General features: G+C 47.0%; 1 protein-coding gene across 3 annotated transcripts in view; it reads left to right on the top strand.

The window, feature by feature from the left end:
- NTM (neurotrimin) overlaps positions 5,399 to 23,544 on the top strand; it is a 1,001,784-nt gene continuing 983,638 nt past the window's right edge. The window contains exon 1 of one of the 3 annotated variants that reach the window (XM_021102352.1): positions 5,399 to 5,968. In XM_021102352.1, the coding sequence (XP_020958011.1) occupies positions 5,887 to 5,968 (82 nt within the window). In that variant the 5' untranslated portion in view covers positions 5,399 to 5,886. The remainder of the gene's footprint in view (positions 5,969 to 23,544) is intronic. The other 2 variants (XM_021102348.1, XM_021102351.1) reach the window with 2 other exon arrangements.

Below are 23,544 nucleotides of genomic sequence, written 5' to 3' on the forward strand. Positions count from 1 at the left end.
TGTGCGGCTAAGAGTTCGACTTTCACTGTAATATCAGCTTAGGCAAATTATCAATAAATCGGGAAATTGGCTCTAAGTCAAAGTCTCAAAATAGACCCTGCATAATTCCCACTTCGCTTGTACCCTGGACCCATCATATGCATTCACATCAAAAAGGACCTTACACGGGAGCCACATCCAAGATGGCTTTCCAGGGAGAGGCCCTTGGAAAGGTGGGGACAGCCTTTCTCCGCCATGGCTTTCTCCCTCCCAAAGCAACATTGCAAGTCAGAGCTGGACCCCTGCCCTACCCCAGGTTGGGGAGGGCTGGTATCTCCCCTCCCCCCAGAGGCTGGCTCATCCCAGCATCACCCAAGCCTCAGGGAGGCAGCCACAGTGGGTGTGGGCAGAGGGAGCACTGGCTTTTGTTAAGTCCTGAATGTTATTTCAGTGCCTCTCTTTAGATTTAAGCTCCTGCAGTTCTTTCCATAATAGCTTCGAGGAATAAAACACGCTGCCCACACCCCTTCTCCCTCCTCTCTCCGCCAGCACACCTCCTCCTCCTCCTCATGGCTTCTGTCTCAGCTCCAGCCTTGGACAAGGCCCACCATGTGCACAGTTGTCCAGCCTCCGCCAGGGGCTGGAGGGCCACGGTCAGGTTCCACTGGCCTTTGGACAGTGGGCAGCCGGGCCCCACCATGACCTTCCTAGACTTGCTGTCCGATTTAGGGAGTGGTCGATTCCTGGAGAATCCATCCTTATTTGCCCTTGCTCACCGCACACCACGCAGAAGCCGAACGGTCTCTACAAGGCTTCGGGGCTGCCCTCTCCACAGGTGAATGACCTCATCTCCTTCCACTTCTGGATTCCTTATTTCTTACTCCATTTCCTCATCTCCTATCTGCAAACAGAAAAATCATTTCTGCAGTAAATTTCTCCTAACTTCAAGGAGTGTGGGAGGTGAGAAAATACCATTCTGCCCGGAACGTGGGCCCCTTTTTGGAGGGTAATTTTGTCCCGGGGGCCATTCATCCTCCTCTGACCTTTGAACTGGGAAGTAAACAGTGCATATCGCACATCCAGCTAATCCGAGAGGCAAATCTCGTCCTGCAGACACCTGATTAGAAGCACTTGAGCCCCTGAGCTCAGAGGCTAGAGCTTTGATTGTTGAGTAAGGAGCTGTGATTTAAAGAGTCCCCTCCAATCAGACTTCCCCCAATCAGTGCCACCAGAGTCACAGAAACCCCTGCCCGGCCCAGGCCACCCATACAGAAGAACGCTGTCACCAGCTGTTCGGGGCAGTTGCATACGTAAAGATTCCCAGCCCCAGGGCCCTGCAGATGGAGGTGAAAATGGAAAAGGAAAAGCACGATGCCGACTGCTTTGCTGTGATCCATCCAACTGGTAAGGGATGGGCCAGCTGTGCAAAACCCTGGTGGACAGCCCAGGATCAGCTTTCTCACCTATAACTATATCCACGAGCTCTCATCTATCCAACAGGCCTTTATGGGTGACCTAGGAGAGGAAAAGATGTCTTCTCCATTGTGGGCTTTTGTGAAACACGAAGGCCACTGGGAAATTTTACTTGATGGCACCTTCCAGCGTTGAGAGAGCTGTGGCTCTCCAGATGGCTTAGCGCTGAGCGGCACTTGGAGTCCAAATCAGACTTTTGGCTCGATGCCCCTAAGGAGGGGTGTCACCTTGGTGAACACACAAAGTGCAAGGCTAGAAAGATTCCCTCCAGGAGTTTAGGGCACCCACAGCTGCTCCCAAGGTCACATAGCCGACCACGTCAGTCTCAATTTGACTGAAAGGGTAAAACAAATGAATGGTTACCATGTATGGTGATGGTGGCCAAGGAGTTATAACTGTTATCCCCATATCAGACATGGGCTTGAGATGACCCAGCCGGGGTCCCACCGCCCCCAGGAGTCAGAATTGGGGTCTGACCCAGCCAGATGCAGCCCCAGCCCCAGCCTCATTAACAAGCCATGCTAATGATGCCAGCTGTCTGTGGAGTGTGCCCGCATGTGCCAGGCATGGTTCCATTTGCCTGTGTGGGGGTAACTCACGTGGGTCAGGATTTTTGCTGGGCTTCCTTTTTTTCATCTTTGAAAATTTGTATTGCAACTAAGCAGGGCAAGACCAGGGCTCTCAGACACGTTTCAACAGCCCCAAATATAGGTGCTATATTTCCATCTCTCATTCTTAATTTCTTTTTCTTTTTGTAGCTGCACCTATGCCATATGAAAGTTTCCAGGCTAGGAGTTGAATTGGAGTTGAAGCTGAGGCCTATGCCACAACCAAGGCAATACCATATCTGAGCTGCCTCTGTGACCTATGCCCCAGTGTGCAGCAATGCCGGATCCTTAACCCATTGAGCCAGGCCAGAGGTCAAACCTGCATCATCATGGACACTATGTCGGGTTCTTAACCCCGTGAGTCACATTGGGAACTCCTCATTTTTAATTTATGGTGTTATTTGCCTACATACTCTTCCTTCTGGTCTCTACCTCACTTTTGAGGTATGTTGTGACTCTCATCATTTCCATAGTGCTTTTAAAACCTATCATAGAAAATGCCCATCTATCACGTCTTTGCATTCAGATAAAATTGCTAATTGTCCGTAGCAACCATTTCCAACTCAATTATTACGAAAAGTAATATATATATGCACAAACACTTTTCTTCTGTATTTTTTTCTATCAATGTATGTGTTGTTTCATATATATATATATATATATATATATATACATATATATATATATATATATATATTTGGTCTTTTTGCCTTTTCAGGGCTGCATCTGCTGCATATGGAGGTTCGCAGGCCAGCCATCCAATTAGATCTGTAGCTGCTGGCCTACACTACAGCCATGGCAACTCAGGAACCAAGCCATGTCTGAAACCTGCACCACAGTTCATGGCAACGCCGAATCCTTAACCCACTGAGTGAGGCCAGGGATCGAACCCATGTCCTCATGGATACTAGTCGGGTTCACTAACTGCTGAGCCACAATGGGAACGCCCTAATTTTTTTTTTTTTTTTAAGGCCCGCACTCATGGCATATGGGAAGTTTTTGGACCAGGGGTTGAATCTGAGCCACAGCTGCAACTTTTGGGGATCCTTTAACCCACTGCGCCAGGCTGGGAATTGAACCTGTATCTCTGCAGCAATCCCAAGCTGGATTCTTAACCCACAGTGGGAACTTCATGTACAATTTTTAATATAGGCTATTAACACCAGCAGAGGGGCTATATGTAAGACTGATTTCTATTGAGTCCCTCCCAGGACTTAGGACAGTCTTTTAGAAGTTGGTCTGAGAGACAAATGCTCAGGTTTGAATCCTGCCTCCATTGCTTACTAGCTGTGCAGCTGGGGACAAGTTTTCCTGGAGCCTCATTGTCTTTGTCTATAAAATGGGGATGTTAACTGCACCACTTCAGAAGTTGTAAGGATTTAAAGAGCAAAATACATACAAAACACTGACTCTCACACCTGGCACATAGCAAACACTCAATAAATGTCAGCTGGAGGGGTTGGTTGATTATGACGGTCCCATGTATGGATGCTTAATAAAAATTGGTGAATGTACAGATGTGCTGCCGCCCAGGGTGAGGATGCTTGTAAATGGTGTTGGTCTCTCTGCCTCCCCAGGTCAGGGCTAAAGGCTTATCAGTGACCTGCTGTCTTCATCGTCACTCTGGTGAGCAGCGAAGTGGCGGTAGAGGCGGCCACCGGGGCTGCCGCGCTGTTATCACGGCTGCCACAGCCACCCCGGAGCATTTAACTGCACATGTCACTCTGCAGGGACCGCACAAAAAGACTGGGCTAGAGATAAAACGCTTGTCCCTTGGGAGCTCACAACGTCAAGGACGTTTTGATAGGCAAGTGAATTAGAACCTAGTGGCAGAAAAAGAAATCTGTTAACATAAAACACCTTTAAAGTGAAAAGAGATTCAAAACACATCTTTAATTGTACAGATGGAACATCCACAGAAATAAAATGACCTGCCCACAGTCCCTCAGCTTGTATGGAGCTGCGACTAGGATCTAAATCTGCAGATGCCACTGCTCCTTCCACTCAGCCACTGGGCTGCACCCCTGCAGGGGTGGGCGCTCTCCTTGACAAATACACAAGGAGAATGGTTACCTGAGCTTTGAGCAAAAACGCAGTGCTGCAGTTCCCGTCGTGGTACAGCGGAAACAAATCTGACTAGGAACCATGAGGTTGCGGGTTCGATCCCTGGCCTTGCTAGCGGGTTAAGGATTTGGCGTTGCATGAGCTGTGGTGTAGGTTGCAGATGCGGCTCGGATCATAGCGTTGTTATGGCCAGTGGCTACGGCTCCGATTAGACCCCTAGCCTGGGAACCTCCATATGCTGTAGGTGCTGCCCTAAAAAGACAGAAAAACAGAAAAAAGAAATGGCAGTACTGTTTCCAGTTCACCTATGCAGTCAGCAAATACTTTCATTCTATGCAGTTCAAGAACATATACATTAAAATTATTATGTGGGTGACTAGTATGTATAATAATTATGGTGGAAATCTGGAAGAACTATTTCAAAACTGTGTGTTAAGGCATTATGATGGCATGGCTGTTCCGAATCAGCTAAGGAGGGTGGCATTAAGGGGCTAAGTCTTCCAGGATTTTTGTTTGTGTCATCTGACTTTCTTCCCATGAGAGGAAACCACAAATTAGAACATCAGTTTTTAGGGCCTTAGACTTAGGAGACCTCTCAAAAAGTCATCACACCCATTAGATTATCTCTGTTAGATTTTGATTCCAACCCATCATCGAAGAGATGTTAGGTCTACCATTCCCTGAGGACATATTATAACCACTCACAAAGTCTACACTCAGGAAGTTCTTCAGTGTGTCTAACCTAAGTCTGTCTTGCTGCAGTTTAAACCACAAGCACTAAGATTGTTCATCTTCGTGAATGTGGATTGACTGAGGCACATAGAATAAATTCATCCCTCATTCCCTTTTGGAGAAGCTTCTCCATATTCAGATTGCAGTTCTTCTCATATCTCAGAAGCCTCATCCCTTTTTATGGTATCATACGCATGGATGACTTCAGAAAATAAATTAAGTGAATGAACTATAGGACGAATACAGGTATTCCGAAACAGGAGTGACAGGAGAAGAAAATAGAAAGTTATTTATTATTTTCAAAGCAAAGGAGTAGGAGGTTGATTGGAAAAGGTGAGAGATGAGAGGGAGGGGGGAAAAAATCTGTCATTGAATGATATTTTCATCGGAGAGGAAAATAAGTACCAACACATGAAATTTGAATCATCTCTGCAAGTTCCACCAAGCATGAAAATATCCCTTTAAAATTTCCCGTAAGCAGTGGCTGGCTATGGGATTTTTCCAGTGCAAAGGGAATCTGAGTTCAGGAGGCCAGGGAGTGCCAGAAGGAAAAGGATTTTTTGATGCCTGGGGCTCTGAGAGACTGTCAGTTTAAAAAATGAAAGTAATATAGAAGGGGCAAAGTGGCATTTATCATGCCATCTCGCCAGGCTCCTGTCTCTTTAATCAGCTAGCCTGATTTGCCCAGTAAATGATTCCTGAGAGAGTGTGTGTGTGTGTGCGTGCGTGTGTGCCCGTGCGCGTGTGTTGTAGCTCTGTCAATCCTTGGATTAGAACCAATGATTGCAGCTTGTAGGAGGGCTGTCCAGGGCCAGATTGTACGATGTGTCTCGGTGCCAGAGTATGAGTAGAGATAATTACTGAGAAGTCACACTCTCTCAAATCCTCGGCTTTCTTGTGGTGTCCTTCAGGAAAACAGTGGATTTAAATCTCCTTCCACCAGCTCGAGAGCAGCACAATCTGTCAGGGAAGAAAGAAAGAAAAAACCGAACCTGACAAAAAAGAAGAAAAAGAAGAAGAAAAAAAAATCATGAAAACCATCCAGGCAAAAATGCACAATTCTATCTCTTGGGCAATCTTCACGGGGCTGGCTGCTCTGTTTCTCTTTCAAGGTAAGAGCCTGCTATCGATTTGCGTACAGCCGACCCAGAGATTGTACAGTGTGCTTTAGATGATTCGCAGACTCCTAGTCGGCTCGGCTGCGCGGTTTGCAGGTGGAGGAGAGGGCGTTTGAGCAGCATGGCTGGGACTCCATCCTCCAGACCAGGCTGTGAGAATATTGATTTGATTCCGGCTGCTCCCGGAACGGGGGCTGTATGTGCATAAGTGAAATGTGTCTGGGGCTCCTGTTCAGTCCGTGGCTGTGTGCTGGTCTCTCTGTACATTCTTGCACACACACAACGGAGACACATGGAAGCGGGGGAATTAGATTCGCGGAGGGCGGCAGGGCTGCTAAGGCGTTGCTTATGTTACTGGGAAGAAATTATGAGAGGAAACTTTAAATATCTATGGGCCAGTCAACTTGCAGAGCTTCTCGCAAGGAGCAAACAGAAAATGCAGGCTAGACATAACCAGGTAACTGCATCCTGTGAGGCTCTGGTCGGAGAGCCAGCCTGAAGGGCTGAATCAATTTGTAGCAGTGGTGGACTCAAACCCTGTTAGTTTTCAATGTGTTTGGGGGTGTGTTTGTGGAGGGGGGCGGCAGGGGGTGGGAACCAGCAGATAAAAGGCTGCGGGAGCAGGCAGGGGGGCTCTGAAATTCAGAAAGCTCTCCTAAGTTGAAGGGAGGGAGGCGTTAAGAGTCGAATGCTAATTTTCTGTTTATTGCTTGGCTTGGAAGCCGAGCCGCGGGGCTGCAGCTGAGGGCCATGCTCGCTGAGCTGTGTCTGGGCTGTGCCGGGTGGTTTGGAAGCCCATTCAACCATAAGTTCCTTTGCTGCATTGGGTGGCCCCACACCCTGTCCTGGTTTGAATGTCCCAGAAGCACTGCCCACCGGCTTGCTCCTACCCACCCTGTCCTTTGAGGGTTTGGTTTGCCTCTTTCTTATTAAAGATCCCCGCAGTCACAGGGACTAAGCCGGCCAGAGAAACTTTCCCTGGGTGGTCCAGCACTGTCTCCCAGAGGACCCCGTGTGGAAGCTCAGCCCTCTTCGGCTGGGCTCCCAGGGGAAAGTTCACTCCCACCGTGGGGGAAAAGCGTGGGAAGTCCCACCCACCTCTGTCTCTTCCTCCTGCAGCCTGGGGCTCTCTTGGTCCAGACTGGTTCCTACCTCTAGTCTGCTTTCCTCCCTCCGAGAGTAGGCTTTGGGGACTGCCACTGTCCCCCTGACTTAGCTGCAGTGGTGACCACTCAGACTCACACCAGGTGGGCAGAGGGCCCAAGTGGGCAAGGAGCAAATGTGTGTGTACCCTTGGCTGGAGCTCAAGGAGGAAGGCAAGGAGCATTGGAGGCTTCTGGGTGGGATGCAAGGGGTCCACAGTGGCGGGTCACACAGGGATCTCCTTGATGTCGCCTGATGCACCCAGCCTCAAGGGGGACACCAGCCTTGGGTCTCTTCCCATGGGGTGGTGGGTGTGAAAGTGAAGGAGGCAGCGTGGAGCAGCCCTGACTGACTCTTACATAACCTGGAGCGGCAGCAGTGTACTTATGTGTGTGTGTGTGTGTGCGCGTGCGCACCCGTGCGCGTGTGCATGTGCGTGTGCATGCATGCACCTCTGCTTGTACTAGGTGAAGAGGGGCTCACCCAGTGAGATCAGAGCCCCAACTCCAGCAGAAGGGAAACTGAGTTCAGGGCCAGGCAGCCTCAGGGAAATAGCCTCCATCACAGAAACCACAGAAATGAAAACTAACTAGGCAAGGGATGGAGCAAGGGGTCAGAGGAAGGGACAGGATAGGTCCCAGGATCTCCATCACTTCATCCGTCCTGAGGTCTGTGTCTCTTCTACCTGTTAACTTCAAACTGGAGACAATGGCCAAAATTCCACCATCCACAGCCCACTGGCAGCATGCCAGAAGCCCCAGGGCCACTCTGAATTTACATATAAATTAGCATACGTGATTTTTTTTTCATCAGAAATAAATGCAGGGAAGCATAATATTTGCTCATACTTTGAATCATCCCTGAAGAGATGAGAAGGAAGAGGCCGTGCAAAATTCTCCAGGGGGAAATCTGATTTTGCGCTCCTGTTCCTATCTCGGCGTGGGGATGGAGGCCGCTAGGTTTTCCCAGCTCTCCTCACATTCTACCAAACCCTGAATTTCCTAAGACAGATAATGGCCTTATTTGTGCCACTCACCCCGAGCCAGCTCTGAATAGGCTTCCACGTGTCATAAAAGAACAGGGCTGCTCCATTTTAAGGCAACGTGACCCCAGGACCCCCAAGCCACATGCCAGTTGGAGCAGCCAAGGTGATGTGTGTTTTCTTTTGCAGAGGATGGAAGCCAGAGTCCGCCAGCTACCTCTTATCAGACTCACAGAATTACTGAGGCAGCCAGGTCTTGCCTGCAATAATCCACCCCTATTGCCTTGACCCAGTGGGACTAGTTAGAATGCAGTACGCATTCTAAGGCAATTTTTTCTTCCCCTCTGTTTTTGTTTTAGGCTGGCTCTTCCTAGAACTGCTACTTCCAGGCTTTCTTGCCTTCTTCAAAAGGTGTCTGGGGCTAGTGGCAGGTTAGGGACCCCACCCTGACCTGCTCCTCACCTCCACCCCACCAGGAACCATGATCCAGCTTAGAGGGGAAGGGAATCAGCCCTGATTAGTGATGGGGGTAGGGGGAGTGATTATCACCCAGGGGCTCTGGCCTTAAGGCGCACAGGGGTTGATTAACCAGAGCTTCTCATTTCTGGGAACCAAGAGAGGGCTGGGATTAGGCGCTGTCCTTTTCAGCACACCGCCCACCTTCTGCCACAGAGAGGCTCTGAAAGGGATGGCTGGTGGTGCGGCAGCTTCTCTCTTTCTAGAAACCCAACCATTTCTCCTTCAAAGGATTCAGGCTCCTTTCAACACCTTCCGAGGTGCTGGGTGAGATTCTTGTCTTGCCTTTCTCATTTTCTCTCATCTCCTCACAGCCCACATCAACTCACCTGCGCACTAACACCCAAGCGGGGCAGAGGGGAAGGGGAAGGAGACGGGGCTGTGCTCACACTCCCCTTCACTAGGCGCCAGCGACATGGACACCGTTCAGCTGGGCAGATCGGCCAAGTTCCTGCCACTCGCAGTAAACACTTGGGTGCCAGCCGCAGCCGGGGCTGGGCAACGCTTCTGAGACGTGAGGGAGGCAGATGAAACCATAACAATGTTTACTGGCAAAGTGAAAAATCGGTTTGGGATGATGAGGCCCTGGGCCTGATGTAAGCATTGTGGGCACTTGGAAACATAGCCAAAAAAAAAAAAAAAAAAAAAAAAAAAATTAGGGGAGAGAGCAGAGGAGCTTCACAAAGTGGACCCTGGCTGCCAGGCTTGGCACTGCCAACTGGGGGCAAGCCAGGGGCAGGTCGTGGACAGCACAGGCAATGCAGCTCACCCCATCTTCCACACTCCATGGTTCTTGGGTGGCTGGAGAGTCCCAGCAGGCCTTACTGCACTAGAGCCTTTTTTGGGTGGTAGCTTTACTTGCCAGGTCCAAGCCTAGTCTCAGTGCTGGTTCTTCCCTTTTATTACTTTTAAAGCCAAATATGAGCCCTGGAACCTCTTCTCATCAGCTCTGACATCAGCCACTGGCATGCGTGGTTTCTCAGTAGCCTCCCCTGTGGTGCGGTGCTCGGATGAAGGCTGCTGAGCTGTGTCCCTGGTGGGCCTCTCCTGGTTCCCAGCTCATGAGCTCCATAGGCCCTGCCTTCTAGCAGCTCCCTGAGGCTCCATCCCCTGCAGGCATACCATCTGCAGCCCTGAGGCGCAGCGACCCAGGCTGGTGCCACCTACCTGTTGTGTATGGGCCACTCCAGTGTCGGCTTCAGCCACAGTCTGTCCCTTGGGATGAGGTGAGCTCTCTTGATGTCCTAAGTGGTGGCAGCATTTCTGAGTCAACATGAGCCACATGATTCTGGTCATAGTTCCAGTACTTTCACTTTGACTTGGGATTGAGATTGAATTACTACTGTGAAGGAAGGAGATGTATGTTTGAAAGTGAGGGTGTGAGTGCGTGTGATGGTACTTTCAGCTTTTATTAAGAACCTTGCCTTCTTGCCCCACATAGGTGCCTTACTTGTGCAGTGACATTTCTACAAACATTTCATTTCTCATAACATCAAATAAAAACTTCCTTGTTAAATATGCAGGAAAGATTTTCGTTGCCTTGCTGGCTCCTCATGGTGGAAACACTCTAGGTGTGTGGGGTGGACTATCGCATCTAGGATTTGTCCTTGTTCCAGATATTCTTTTTTTGGTTTGGAGTTCATGGCCCGCTCTTATCCACTAATTAGAATGATAATGATGCAAAACAAACAAACAAAGCAAAAACCCGCTTTGCTTTCTATCTAACCTCAACAGAGATCCTACAGACCCTTCAAACACTGTAATAAGTGTGCCTTTCTAGATTTCAAGCTGGTTTTAGTGGCCTGAGCACAGGTGGGTGGGGAGAGGAGACCACCGAACTTGAAGATCTTTGTTTTCAGTAGGTGAAAATATTTCCCTCTGTGCCCTGATGTCCCCACCTGTCTGCCAGGCTGGGAGCAACTCCCTGGGGTTGGACTCATTAATGCTCGTAAGGCTACAAACATGTGGGGCTAAGTGGAACTCCATGCTGAGCCTGATGGTATTTACGCAGCTCCTTCCTTTCTGCTCTACTGGCTTGTTACATGTTTACTTTATGTCTGTAGTCATTTGAAATTCAATAAAACTAATTAAACCTAAAAAATGAAAACATGCAAAAATAAGGTAATCAATGGCGTACAGGTTGGATGGGATCAAGGTACCACATCCTCCTGAATGTCTCCTCCTACCTGGTGGCTGTTGCCTCCTTTCCTTATAAGATGCGCTGCTGAAGACCCCAGGGGATTTAGAATAAACACAGGGGTGTGTGTGGGGGGGGGATGGGGACCTCCTCCCATCCTCCCATCCTTTTGTAGGAGGAGACTTCTGAGCAGAGATGCTGGGGGATGGGGGGACCAATGGCAAAGGGGAGGGGCTCTGGGGAGGAGAAGGGCCACTGGATGGGGGAGGAGGGGCCAGAGCAGGGAGTTTTACAGGGAACAGGGCAGCTTTAATCTGGACTGGCAAAGGGTGGGAAGAAGAGGACTCTAGCCTCTGCTTTGATTGCATTCAGTGACCTCATAGGCTTTGTAGTTTAGGTATTTGTGCACTTGGTTCTGCAACCTTCTGACTTAAGCCTGGTCTGGCTACCACTGCTGACACTGAAAAGAGCTTCCAAGGAAGAGCTATGTGTGTTCCTCCGCCTCCCCTCTCCTTCTCCCTCCCTGATTCTCCCTCATTTCCTCTCCCCTTTCCTCCTCCCTCTTTTTGCCCTCTCTCCCCCTCCCTGCTTCTCTGCCCCCCCTTTTCTCTTTTTCACTTTCCCTTCTTCCTTCTTCCTTTCATTTTTCCTTCTCCTCTATAGGAAAAATAATTGATCAGCTGACAGATCTGGGTCAAGCTGGCAGGGGTTGCTCTGCTTCCCTCTGGCTGGCCTAGAAGAGGGGGCGGTGTCTGTCCTGCTAGGTGACAAGGAGCTAGGATGACATGGTGCACTGGGAGCGGGAGCGAGGACTCAGGAACCGATGGGCAAGTTCATGCCCCATAAGGGTGGCTGGGGTCCTCCTGACAGCAGTGCCTTCAGTTGTTGCAGGTCCTTGGCACCCCAATGCTCCACAGGCCATCTCCCATTGCCTCTTCCCCAGGCTTCTGTACCCTGCTTGTTCCAGCTTTCTTAGTCTTCTCTCTGCTTGCCCCTCCTTTTCTCCTCTTTCCAAAACCAAGACAGGAGATCACAGAATCTCCCCCACTTAAGTCATATGAGAGAAGTGGCCTTTTGTTTATTTGCAAGAAGAAAAACAGAAACCCAGACGGAAGAGCTCTGTAAGTCATTTGCAAACTGCAAAACAAACCAACACCGATTCGCATTTTCATTGCTGAGAAAAGAGTATTTCAAGAGAGACTGTCAAGCTGAGAAACCAAATATTGGAAAACACATTCTTCAGCTCTGTTACTAAGGACATCTCAGGTTACTAAATTTGATTTTTTTTTTTTTTGGCTTCTCAAAAAATATTGCCCTTTACAGTAATAAAAGACTGTTCAAAAGACTGGCTGGTCTTGGCTTCAATTGCTCATTCAAATTCAGTATCTAAGGGGGCTTCCTTTGCTTTGTCTTGGTGGTGATATCACTGAAACTCTAACCCAACATGGACTAGATCTAATCCTTCATCTGTCCATTGGTTTGGTCACCCAGCAAGTATTTATTTAGTACCTAGTATGTCCCCTGCATTGTTCCAGGTGCTGGAAATGTCTCAGTGACCAAACCAACGAGAGACAGAGCATGAGCATGGCCTCCCAGGTTTGGCTTAATGTGCCCTCCTTTTGAATCATCCTGGGAAGTACCAAGGAGAGTTCCAGAAGCAAAGGGAGACTGGGTGACTTCAGCCTCCTGCACAGCTGCTCCTGCAAATTATGGTGGGCAGCAGGAAAGCAACAACCTGGGATCCTTGTTTGCAGAGGGGGGAGCCCGGGGTTAGGGGAGTGCACAGCCTGACCCCGTGTCCCTCCTACTTCAGAGGTGCTGCCTCTGATGCCCCAACTTGACTTCTGCCCGGAAGGAGCTCATGAATGTGTGTCATGCCCTCCCTCAGCACGTGGATGGCCAAAGCTGGTATGAGGTGGTTGGTGGTGTGACCATTAGCTCTTGCCATTCGGGCTATTGGTTGCTCCTTGGCACCACTGCCATCCTGTCTAATGGCTTATCCACCTTCTTTGTGCTCTGCCTTCTGCACAGAACCAGAGGCCAAAGGCAGCAGTGAGGGGCTCGTTCACACAGGACAGGGGAGGATTGGCTACAGGTGGCTACAGGATTGGGTGAGGCAAATGCCATTCAGGAGATTGTGTGAGGGAGCCATAGCTCAAGGTAGATGTAAGAGGACCTCCCTTCTAAGCCCCAACCCCCCCCTTTTTTTTGGCTACACACTCATCACACCCTAATCTAGGGTTCCTGGAGTCATAGACATCCATCATTCTTTATTTGTTCTTTTCTGATACCATCCTGTGGTAGAGACGCAAGTTTTCTTTCAACCCGTCAACTTGTGTTTTAGCCATCTGTACCCAAAGGGAGTTGAGCTTCTCTTATGCTCCCACTGTGAGCTGTTGATACCCCCTGGATGCTTGAGGATGGTGGCCTTCCTGACTGCTTCTATCTGCATTTGCATAGTGGTGGTGATTCTTCTTAGCTTTTCTCCTGTAGAGGAACAAGTAAGTACCTTTCTCGGGGATCCATGATTCTTCCAAGTCAAGCAACCTGGAGCAATTCTACCTCTCTGGATTCTATTTCAGAGGTTAGAAGGTCCTTATGGCATGGGTACAAATATGTCTTTATTTGCATTACTCCCGTTTTTGAAGCCGTTGGTTCTCAAATTTGGTCTACCATAGAATCACCTGGGGAGCTCTATAAAAATACCAGTGTCTGGACCCCATCCCAGAACAATTACATCAGAAGCTCTGTGAGATGTTCTGGTATTTTTTCAGAACTCTCTAAGAGGTTCCCATCTGTGGCCAGGTTTGAAAACCATGCCTGTAAAGTCACCTGAAAAATGTTCTATGACCTTGGATAGGACACATCCTCTAGGAGTTCCCATTGTGGCTCAGTGGTAAGAAAACTGACTAGTATCCATGGGGATGCATGTTCAATCCCTGGCCTCACTCAGTGGGTTAAGGATCCAGCATTGCAATGAGCTGCAGCACTGCTCGGATCTTACATTGCTGCAGCTGTGGCGGTGGCGTAGGCTGGCAGCTGCAGCTCTGACTCAACCCCTAGCCTGGGAACCTCCATATGCCACAGATGCAGCCTTAAAAATATAAAAAGAAAAAAAAGGCACATCCTCTATATGAACCTCAGTTTCTACATCTCTAAAATAAAGCAGTAGAACTAAAAGACCTATGAATTTCATTTCAAGTTCCACATTTTGCAATTCCACAGATAGTCTTTTTTGAGTCCTAGTACTTGAAAGGTAGTGGTGCTAGAAGAAAACATTCAGAAGCAGTCTCTGTTTGCAGTAAGCTAAGAATATAAACATAGTCGCAGAAGGACGAGCAAAGTTGGAATGTGTAAGCGGTGTGTGTGCACACAAACACTCTACACTGTATCATATACTCTGTATCACATATCCGCACATGCATGTGCTCCTTCATCTAGAAGGCATTCTTTGGGTGAGAGGAATGGATTGACCAGTCGTAGCATTTCAACTGGGGGGCCTCAGGAACGAGAGTCACTCTTAACTGATCCTATAGGAGAAATTCAGGAGCCTTTGAAGGTGTGAATGTGAGTCAAGAATGAATGTCTTGGAGCTGAACTGAGGGCACTAAGTGATGGTAGCCTTGGCAGATGTTCCATTCATAAGTGTGAATATTTGCATATCTCTCTTCTGGCCTCTATGCTACTCCCCCAGAACCGGCTACCCAGATGCTGCTTCCATTGCTCTCCCTCCTCTTGGGCAGCAAAGGCTTCTCGTTCAGCACCCCAATGGCAATTTTGCAGCTACTGTGTTAGGCAGAGTGATGCTGGCTTTACCCTCCAAGCCAGGTCAGATCCTGCAGTGCACGCAGGAGGGGAAACCTACTTGTGTTTGCTGGAGTCCACAGGTGTAAGAGGCATGGGGGGAGCATAGCTACCCTGCAGATTTGTGCCATGTGCAGTTACTGGGTAACTCATAAGCATTCACAGTGCTGTGTCAGCCAAGCCCCGAGTCACAACCAGCTCGAGCCCAGAGCAACTTTCAAGACGGTTTATTTCAATGCCCCTCTTGGAGCCCTACACTTCAGACGTGCAGCTGCAGAAGTTCCCCCAAGTGGTGCAGTGGGTTAAGAATCTGACTATAGCAACTTAGTCACTACGGAGGTTTGGATTGGGTCCACAGCCCAGAACAGTGGGTTAAAGGATCTGGTGTTACTGCAGCTGTGGTCTAGGTCATAGCTGCAGCTTGGGTTCAGTTTCTAGCCTGGGAACTTCCATATGTTGTAGGTGCAGCCAGAAAAAAAACTAGTGCAGCTGCAGTGGCCCCCTAAGTTCTATCTTCCATACGGGGGAACTTGCATCTCTCCAGATGGCTATTGTATCCGATACTTCAGGAAGACAGGAAGACAAAGGAAGAACAATCTGTCTGACAGATTCCAGCCATTCACTCTGGGTCTGGAAAGAAAACATACATGATAGCTGGATTGCCCGGGTCCAAACCCTGGCTCTGCTACTTCCTAGTTTGAAACCTTTGGCGATGAATCAACCTCTGTGTGTGATTCACTTCCCTCTTGTATGAAAAGGAGCTAATTATGAGACGTACCTTTAAGGCTGGTATGAGGATTAAATAAGTTATTGCAGATAAAATGCTTGGAACACTGCCTGGCACATAGTAAGCTCTCAATAAATATTGCCTAATAGTATTATGATTGCTATTAATACGAATACCCACAGGACAAGGCTAATTTTTCTTCAACATGATTTCAAATATTTGAAAACATCTTTCCCTTAGCTTCTCCCTAGGTGAAATATTCCAAACTTTTCTCCTGTTTTCTATATAATCATCCATGGAAAGGAACTGGTTATACGGTATTCTTCTTTGAGATTGATCTCAATTTATTTTAAGGAGGCAGTATTACCTATATACCAAAAGCTGACTTAGATAGTTCATGAGAAAAGAACGTTATTCTTCATGAACATGGGATTCTCAACAAATAGTCTCAAAATATTAACAGAGAAAATTCAGCAGTATTTCTAAATACATATATCTTAATTAGGATTTTTTTCTTTTCTTTCTCAAAATTTTTAATTGAAGTATAGTTGATTTACAATGTTGTGTTAGTTTCAGGTATTCAGCAAGGTGGTTTTGGTTATATATATGTATATTATATATGTGTGTGTGTGCATATATGTATGTATATTATTTACACTCTTTTTTAGCTTCTTTTTCCATTACAGGTTATTACAAGACATTGAGTATAGTTCCCACTCTGCATCCTTTTTATTTTTATTTTTTTTATTTTTTATTTATTTATTTATTTTTTTGGTCTTTTTGCTATTTCTTTGGGCCGCTTCCACGGCATATGGAGGTTCCCAGGCTAGGGGTCGAATCGGAGCTGTAGCCACTGGCCTACGCCAGAGCCACAGCAATGCAGGATCCTTTTTAAAGTACATCTACCCCCAGTGTGCTCTGAGTAGCCCAGGCTATTACAGGATATGGCCTCTCATGATCCCAAATCCAGATAAAATGAAGATTCAGCACCTTGGAAAGGCAGGGCCTGGATGAGCCAGCCTCTCTCCTAAACTCCGGTACTCCCATTCCTTGGATTCTGTGGGGCTTTCTGTGGTTTCCTCTCCCAGCACTTGTGTACCTGCTCCCTCAGTGAGTGCTTCTCGTCCACCTGGAAAATGCTTGTTAGGATTCAAGACATGACTCCAGGCTCAGCGTCCCTTTGAATCCCCTCCCTCCTTCTTCTGTGTTTGCATTGCTCTTGATCTCACTCCCATTCTTCATATCCACCGCACATTTGTATAGGTACCTTCTTACACATCTGTCTCCCCTTAGCTCAGACTGTGAGCTCCCAGAGGTCAGGACAGCCTTGGGCACCTGTACACCTAGCACAGGACTTGGCATACAGGTGACCCTTAGTGTTTATGGATAAAAGAAAAGTGGGGAGAGAAAGAGAGAGAGAAGGCTGATCATGAGCCAGAAACCCTGTGGACTTACAGTGAGCTGTAATTCTACACTTCCTCACCCTATGCTTGTGCTGTTGTACTGTGCGCTCCACAACTTGGCCTCAGAACTTCTCCATTCTGAAGTCTTCTTATTAGACTCAACACCTCTCTTCCCTCTGATAAGATCTTTTTGGGACTCTGAATATGTAACCCCCACACATTTCCTTGCTGAAACCAGTCATAAACCAGATGTTCTAGGCACCTAGCTAGGTAGCAGGGGATGAGCTCACTCTTTCCGGCCAAACTCACTCAAGAGCCGGAAATGGTCCCTCTAGGGGTCATGGATCAGGTGCATGGAGGAGGGGCTGCTCTTGGAACTGCACTGGTGTCAGAGGGAGCAGCAGGGACAAGGGAAGGCGAGACCTAAGAAAAGAGGAAAGTGATTGGGTGGGTTTGACCATCTGGAGAAGGTGAAGTGGATGACTGCTTCTTACCTGCTCCTTCAAACCTATTCTTTCCTCTTCTTCAACAAGCTTCCCCCTAGGGCATCTGGCTGTCTCAAGGAAGGGGGACCCAGACCTGGAAAAGATTAATTGATAGCATTTTTCTCACTGGCATTGGTGATGCACAGGCATCTGTAGTTGGATAAACCACTTTTCTAATTCTGAAAACAAATGAGAGTCATTGTTCTATATTTCTCCTTCCTTTTCCCATGGAACATCTTAATAGAAGGAGCTAAATGCCTTATCACCACTTTTTCATTACTTTCTTGCACAGCTGAAGCCTTGCTCAAGGCTAAAATAGTTTAGCCATCAAATCCAAAAGCTTTTTCACAGACTTCTAGAATCCTGAGATACCTTGGGATTTTCCCCATCTCCACCCAAGGCAACCATCCCACCTGAATGGTGTTTGCTAATTCCTGCTCACCACGTCCAGAACTACCAGTGAGAAGATGCTCACTGCCTGAGCCATGGTCCCAATTCTGGCTGTTTATTCCAATGGCCTATGGAGATGGTTATGAATGAGCACATGCCCAGATTCAGCTCACAGAAATTCTCCTTAAATAGGCCAGAATGGGACAGGGTCATCTCCACTTTGAAATGCCTATCCATGACGCTGCAGGTACAGCTGAGAATAACTGACACCATCCCCGCTTTCTGTAGTGGATAAACTGTGAGAAAACACTGTTCTGTATAAATTCTATCCTTTCTCTTTATGATAGATTTATAGATGTAAATTTGTTCAGGGTAGCAATGTGCCTGTTTAAAATACTTGCCTCTGAGAGTCCCTTAGAGCTGAGGATGGTGGTGCTATGCATTTCCAGCCTGTGGAAACAAGCAGATGTCTCTGAGGTAGGAGTTGGAGCATTGTACTCAGGAAGCCTGTGCTTTGTGGACCTTACCCCCTCCCTCCATTTCTTGATTGAGAGCCTGGCATACTACCTGGGGGTCCAGAAACCAACTTGCAAATAAGAGGACAAAACAGACACATACACCGAGATTGGCAAAACAGGACACTCTTAGGTTGAACTAAATGGACTTGCTGTTTTAGTAAATCAAAAATAGCTGAGGAGTTCCTGTTGGGGAGCGGCGGGTTACGAACTCAACTAGGACCCATTAGGATGTGGGTCTGATCCCTGGCCTCACTCAATGGGTTAAGGATCTGGTGTTGCTATGAGCTGTGGTGTAGGCCAGCAGCTGTAACTCTGCTTCGACCCCTAGCCTGGGAACCTCCATATGCTACATGAACAAAAACAACAACAACAACAACAACAACAACAAAAGTGAGTCCAAACCATTTCATATGGCTCAATCTAATAGAGGGATCTCAAGTTCAAGATAGCATAAGCAGTTATGCCAGCTCTGGAGTACATACTTCCACACATTATTGACAGAAAAAAATCCCTACATAATTAGGTTTCTATTACTTGCAGCTGAATACAATCCTAATGCATCTACATAGGGCAAATATTTGCCTCTTCCTGATTTGTGCCAGTTAGAGCTACTCAAAATACAAGTCATATTGCGTGGCCCAGTATCCTTCCAAGAGGAGACTATCATGGATCCTACTTGTCCTGACGTTCTTAGTTGCTTCTCATCATCATCAGGGCACAGCTCTGGACCACAAAGCATCCTCATCACTATCCTCTAAACATGTTCCTTTTTGACAGTGATCCACTAAAAGGCATTTCCAGACAGGTTGTTCCTAGTGTAGACATCAGCAAAGTGGGGAATAGGCTCTTACCTACCACATTTTGGGCTTTATATCTAGGTCTACTTTATCACTGTTATTGTACTCATTTCTTTTCTTTTTCTTTTTCAGATACACCACACAATTGGCTCATTGATGTTGCACTCATTCCTAGACTAAAATGCTCTTATTCAAGACCTCTCCCATGCTTGCTTTTAAGTATTTGAAATTTCATTGCACAGGGGTCCATTATTTAAATCCATTGAGACTATTTTTGTATGCTGATGAGCTGTCACCATCAGCTTTGTGTCATCCCCAAATGACATAGACATGTCATGTCCACATCAACAGGGTGAATGATTTTTTAAAAAGCAAAATAAGATTCAAGGTCACAGCCCAGTTCTTACTTACATTTATATTTCATCCACTCCAGAATGATTTATTCAGACCCTACTGTGTGCTAGTCATAAACAAGTCCAAGTTCTTACACTCAGTGAAGTAAGACAATTCAATGCACATGGTAAGTGCTGGGATAAAAGCAAGTCATGTTTGCTATGGCAGCATCTCAATTTCTCCGGTTGAGAACTTCTGGAAGGAAGAGCTGTTAAAGCCGAGACACAAAGGTGACTAGTCAACCAGGTAACAGGAGAGATGAGTGTTACATGCAAAGGAAATGGCATATGCCAAAGCCTAGAGTCAGAAGAGTATGGTAGGGATTTAGGAACCCAATTTGCAATCTGGATGGATTAGCGTGTTTGTCGACTTTGGGGGATAAAGCTGATGGGGGCCAGATTATAGGTAAAGAGATAGGAGGTAGAGGTAGAGAAGTTGTCACAGGTCAGACCTCAAATGGCCTTATGGTTCCTGCTAAGGGAAGAAAGTACTGAACGGTTGTATGCCAGATAGCAGCTCAATTAGTTTGCAGTTTTAGTTGTTAAATAACATAATTTGGGTTACTTAAAAATGTTGAAATGTTACTCTCGTTACAGGGTGGGGAGGAATTAAGAGGGAAAAGGCCAGAGGATGTCGAGCCAGTTGGGCATGAGTTATGTGGCAGAGATAAGGAGACACGGGCATTCGGGGGTCATAGATGTAGAAGGGTCAGACTTGGAGGTGAAGAGGAAAGGCAGTAGCAGTGAGAAAGGGAAACAGAAGAGGACTTCTAGTATCTGGGTAAATGGGACACAGCAGGTTTTAGGGAGCTAGTGATGAACGCGATCTGGGTCATGATGGTTTTATTGGCTTAGGCAGAGCTCTCTGATGTGAAGTTAGCTAGCTGGGTCCTGAATTCTGGAAAGATATCTGAGCTTGGACAAAGATGGTCTTCAACACAGATATATTTAATTACCCAGAAAGAGAGTAAAGCATGAAGAGGAACGGGGGCAGACGGCTAGTATTTAAAGATTGGGAAGAGAAAGGTCTTAGAAAGATGATGGATAAGATGTGGCCAAAACGCAGAAGAAAAACCAAGAGAGCATGATGGCATCGAGGTCCAAGGACGTGTGTTTGGGAAAGGAGGAGCATTGTCCACATCAAATGCTGCTAGAGACTAAGTAAGGTCCGACTTAGGTATGAGAATATCTCCATCCTCTTGGGAGAACAGTCTTGTGGGATGGAGCTGAAGTGTGGGGGGTAAAGTGGGGTGAGAATTAAAATGTGGATAATTATTTCAAGGTTTTTTTAAAGAGGGAGGAAATAGGGAGACGGTAGGGGGGCTGCCGTTGGAGAGGACGTTGTTGCCAGTGTAAGTTGGGGAAGATGTCTCTGGATGCTGGTAGGAGGGGCTGGTGAAAGAAGGCATGAAGCGAAAAGGTGCAAGAGGTGACCAACCAGGTGAGTCCCCTCAGGGAATGTGAGAGTGGGGTGGGTGGCAAATCTTGAGTACAGGCAGAAGAATGGGTCTTGAAGAGAAGAAGAAAGGCTAATATCACTACTATTTGAAATAAGGAAGGAGCCACGTATTTGAAAATCTCCATTATCATTGGATTCAGCTGCAAATGACAACAAGAACAGCGAAAGAGGTTTAAATAAGATGGAAGTTTCTCTCTCTGCTCACGAAAACACTCTGCTTTGTTACTGGCTGGTGCAGGGGGCCCTGCTCTCAGGGCCCCCGCTCTTTCTGTAGTTTAGATCCACTGTACACAGTCTAAGATAGCAGCATCCATGGGCCAGGCTGTGGGATGGAAGAGGAGATAAAGAAGGGGAGAACTAGAGTACTCGCTGTGGCTCAGCAGGTTAAGAACCCGACATAGTGTCCATGAGGATGCAGGTTTGATCCCTGGCCTGCTCAGTAGGTTTAGGATCCAGTGTTGCTGCAGCATGCACTATAGGTCACAGATGTGGCTTGGATCTGGTGTTGTTGTGACTGTGGTGTAGGACTTCAGCTGCAGCTCTGGTTCCCCCTGGCCTGAGAACACATATGCTGCAAATGTGGCCATAAAAGGGGAAGAAAAGGAGTGGGAGGCAGAATGCACATGTGGGCTGCCTTCTAAAGAACCTCCCTTCCCGAAAGCCCGTACATGGCACACTTCCTCACATGCCCTTGGCAGACTTTTGTCCCATGGCCACATTGAGATGCAAGGGAATGTGGGAAAGTGCCACCCACTTTGGATGACCACATGCCCAGACAGATTGACAGATTCAGGGGCAAGGACCACAGAAGAAGGGGAGGGTGAATATTAAGAGGCAATTCAGCTATAAAAGGGAGGATGGTTAAACTTCACTTGACCACAGAGTTCCCGTCGTGGCGTAGCGGTTAACGACTTCGACTAGGAACCATGAGGTTTCAGGTTCGATCCCTGGCCTTGCTCAGTGGATTAAGGATCCAGCTTTGCCACAGCTGCGGCACAGGTTGCAGATGTGGCTCAGATACTGTGTTGCTGTGGCTGTGTTAGAGGCTGGCAGCTGTAGCTGCAAATGGATCCCTAACTTGGGAACTTCCATATGCCACGAGTATGACTCTAAAAGGGAAACAAAACACCACAATTCCGTACCACTTTATACCCATTGGTATAAAACCATTCATTTTTTTTAAAATGGCGAGGATCCAGAGAAACTGGATCAGGACCCATGTACTGTTGGTGGTGCAGCCACTGTGAACATAGTTTGGTGGTTCCTCAGAAAATTCAAAATATAATTACCATATGATCCAGTGATTCTATTTCTAGGTATATAACCTCAAATTTGAAGGCAGAGACTCAGTTATTTGTCCACCAATGTTTATAGCAGCCTTATTCACAACAAGCAAAAGTAGAAGTGAGCCAGGTGCCCATCAATGGAGGAAGGAACAAAGGGGGTCTGTACATACAATCGAATATCATCCAGCCTTAAGGAAATGAGTGACTACAATCCTGCCACCTGCCACAACATGGCTGGACCTTGGAAACATTATGCTAAGCGACATATCAGGCACAAAAGGCAATTCACCTATTGTCTGAAAGGGAGGAGGGTTAAACTTCCCTCCTACCTTTGCAAAAGGACAATCATTGTATAATACAAATATTGTATGATGCAGCTTCTGTGGGGTACTTACCATAGACGAATTCACAGAGACAGAAATTAGAAGTTACCAGGATCAGGGAATGAGGAGCTATTGTTTATGGCTACAGAGTTTCTGCTTGGGATGATGAAAAATTTGGAGAGAGGGATTGTGGTGATGGTGGCACAGCCTTGTGAATGAACTTACGGCCTCTGAATTGGACTCAAAAATGGTTAAAATGGTAAATTTTATGTTGTATGTATTTTACAACAATAAAGAAAAATGGAAGAAAGATAAATAGCTGTCTTTGGCACTGCACAGGTGCAGGTAAAGTTTTCAAGCTTAGTGACAGGAAGTTGAAGAAGTTTGCATTTGATGGCTCTTATTTTCTCTGAGTACAATTCGGGGAAGGTATGTGTCTGCACGCATGTGTGTATAGGTTCCTGGGTGTGCCTGTAACTCTGTAGGCTGGTTCTTCCAGAAAATGGAAGAAGATTGAAATGGTGGTTTTCATAGTGATGGGAGAGCTGGCTGGCAAATCAGAGGGATTCCTTGTAGAAATAATCACCCCTTTCCTCACTGCATTCTCTTTACTCTGGATTTTTAAATTATTATTACTATTTTTATTGATGAATAATTGATGTACAATATTATATACATTATAGGTGCACAGTAGAGTGATTCATAATTTTCAAAGGTTATACTCCTTTTATAGTTACTCTAAAATATTGGCTATAGTCCTCTTTTCTCTGGATTTAAGATGCAATATGTTATACCCCCATTTGATTTTCCATCTATTTTCTTGGTTCTGGCCCCACCTCTTTTGGGAGAAGGTCTCTACATCTCCTCAATGGTGGGGCCAGAACCGGGAACAGAGATGGAAAATAAGATGGGGGTAGAACAGAGTGTATCTTAAGTCCAGAGGAAAGAGGAATATAGCCAGTATTTTATAATAACTTCTGCGAAACGAGGTCAAAGTCCATCTCCGGATCAGTTCTCCATTAATTCTGCAAGGAATTATGAAGATAGAGGATTTCAGGAATTTGCTTGTGGTGCAGTGGATTAAGGATCCAGCATCGTCACTGCAGTGGCTTGGGTCTCTGCTGTGGCACAGGTTCGATCCCTGGCCTGGGAACTTTCACATACCACAGGCACAGCCACAAAACAAAACAAAACAAAATAGCAGGTTA

Source organism: Sus scrofa, chromosome 9, assembly GCF_000003025.6.
Source record: "Sus scrofa isolate TJ Tabasco breed Duroc chromosome 9, Sscrofa11.1, whole genome shotgun sequence".
NCBI lineage: Eukaryota > Metazoa > Chordata > Mammalia > Artiodactyla > Suidae > Sus > Sus scrofa.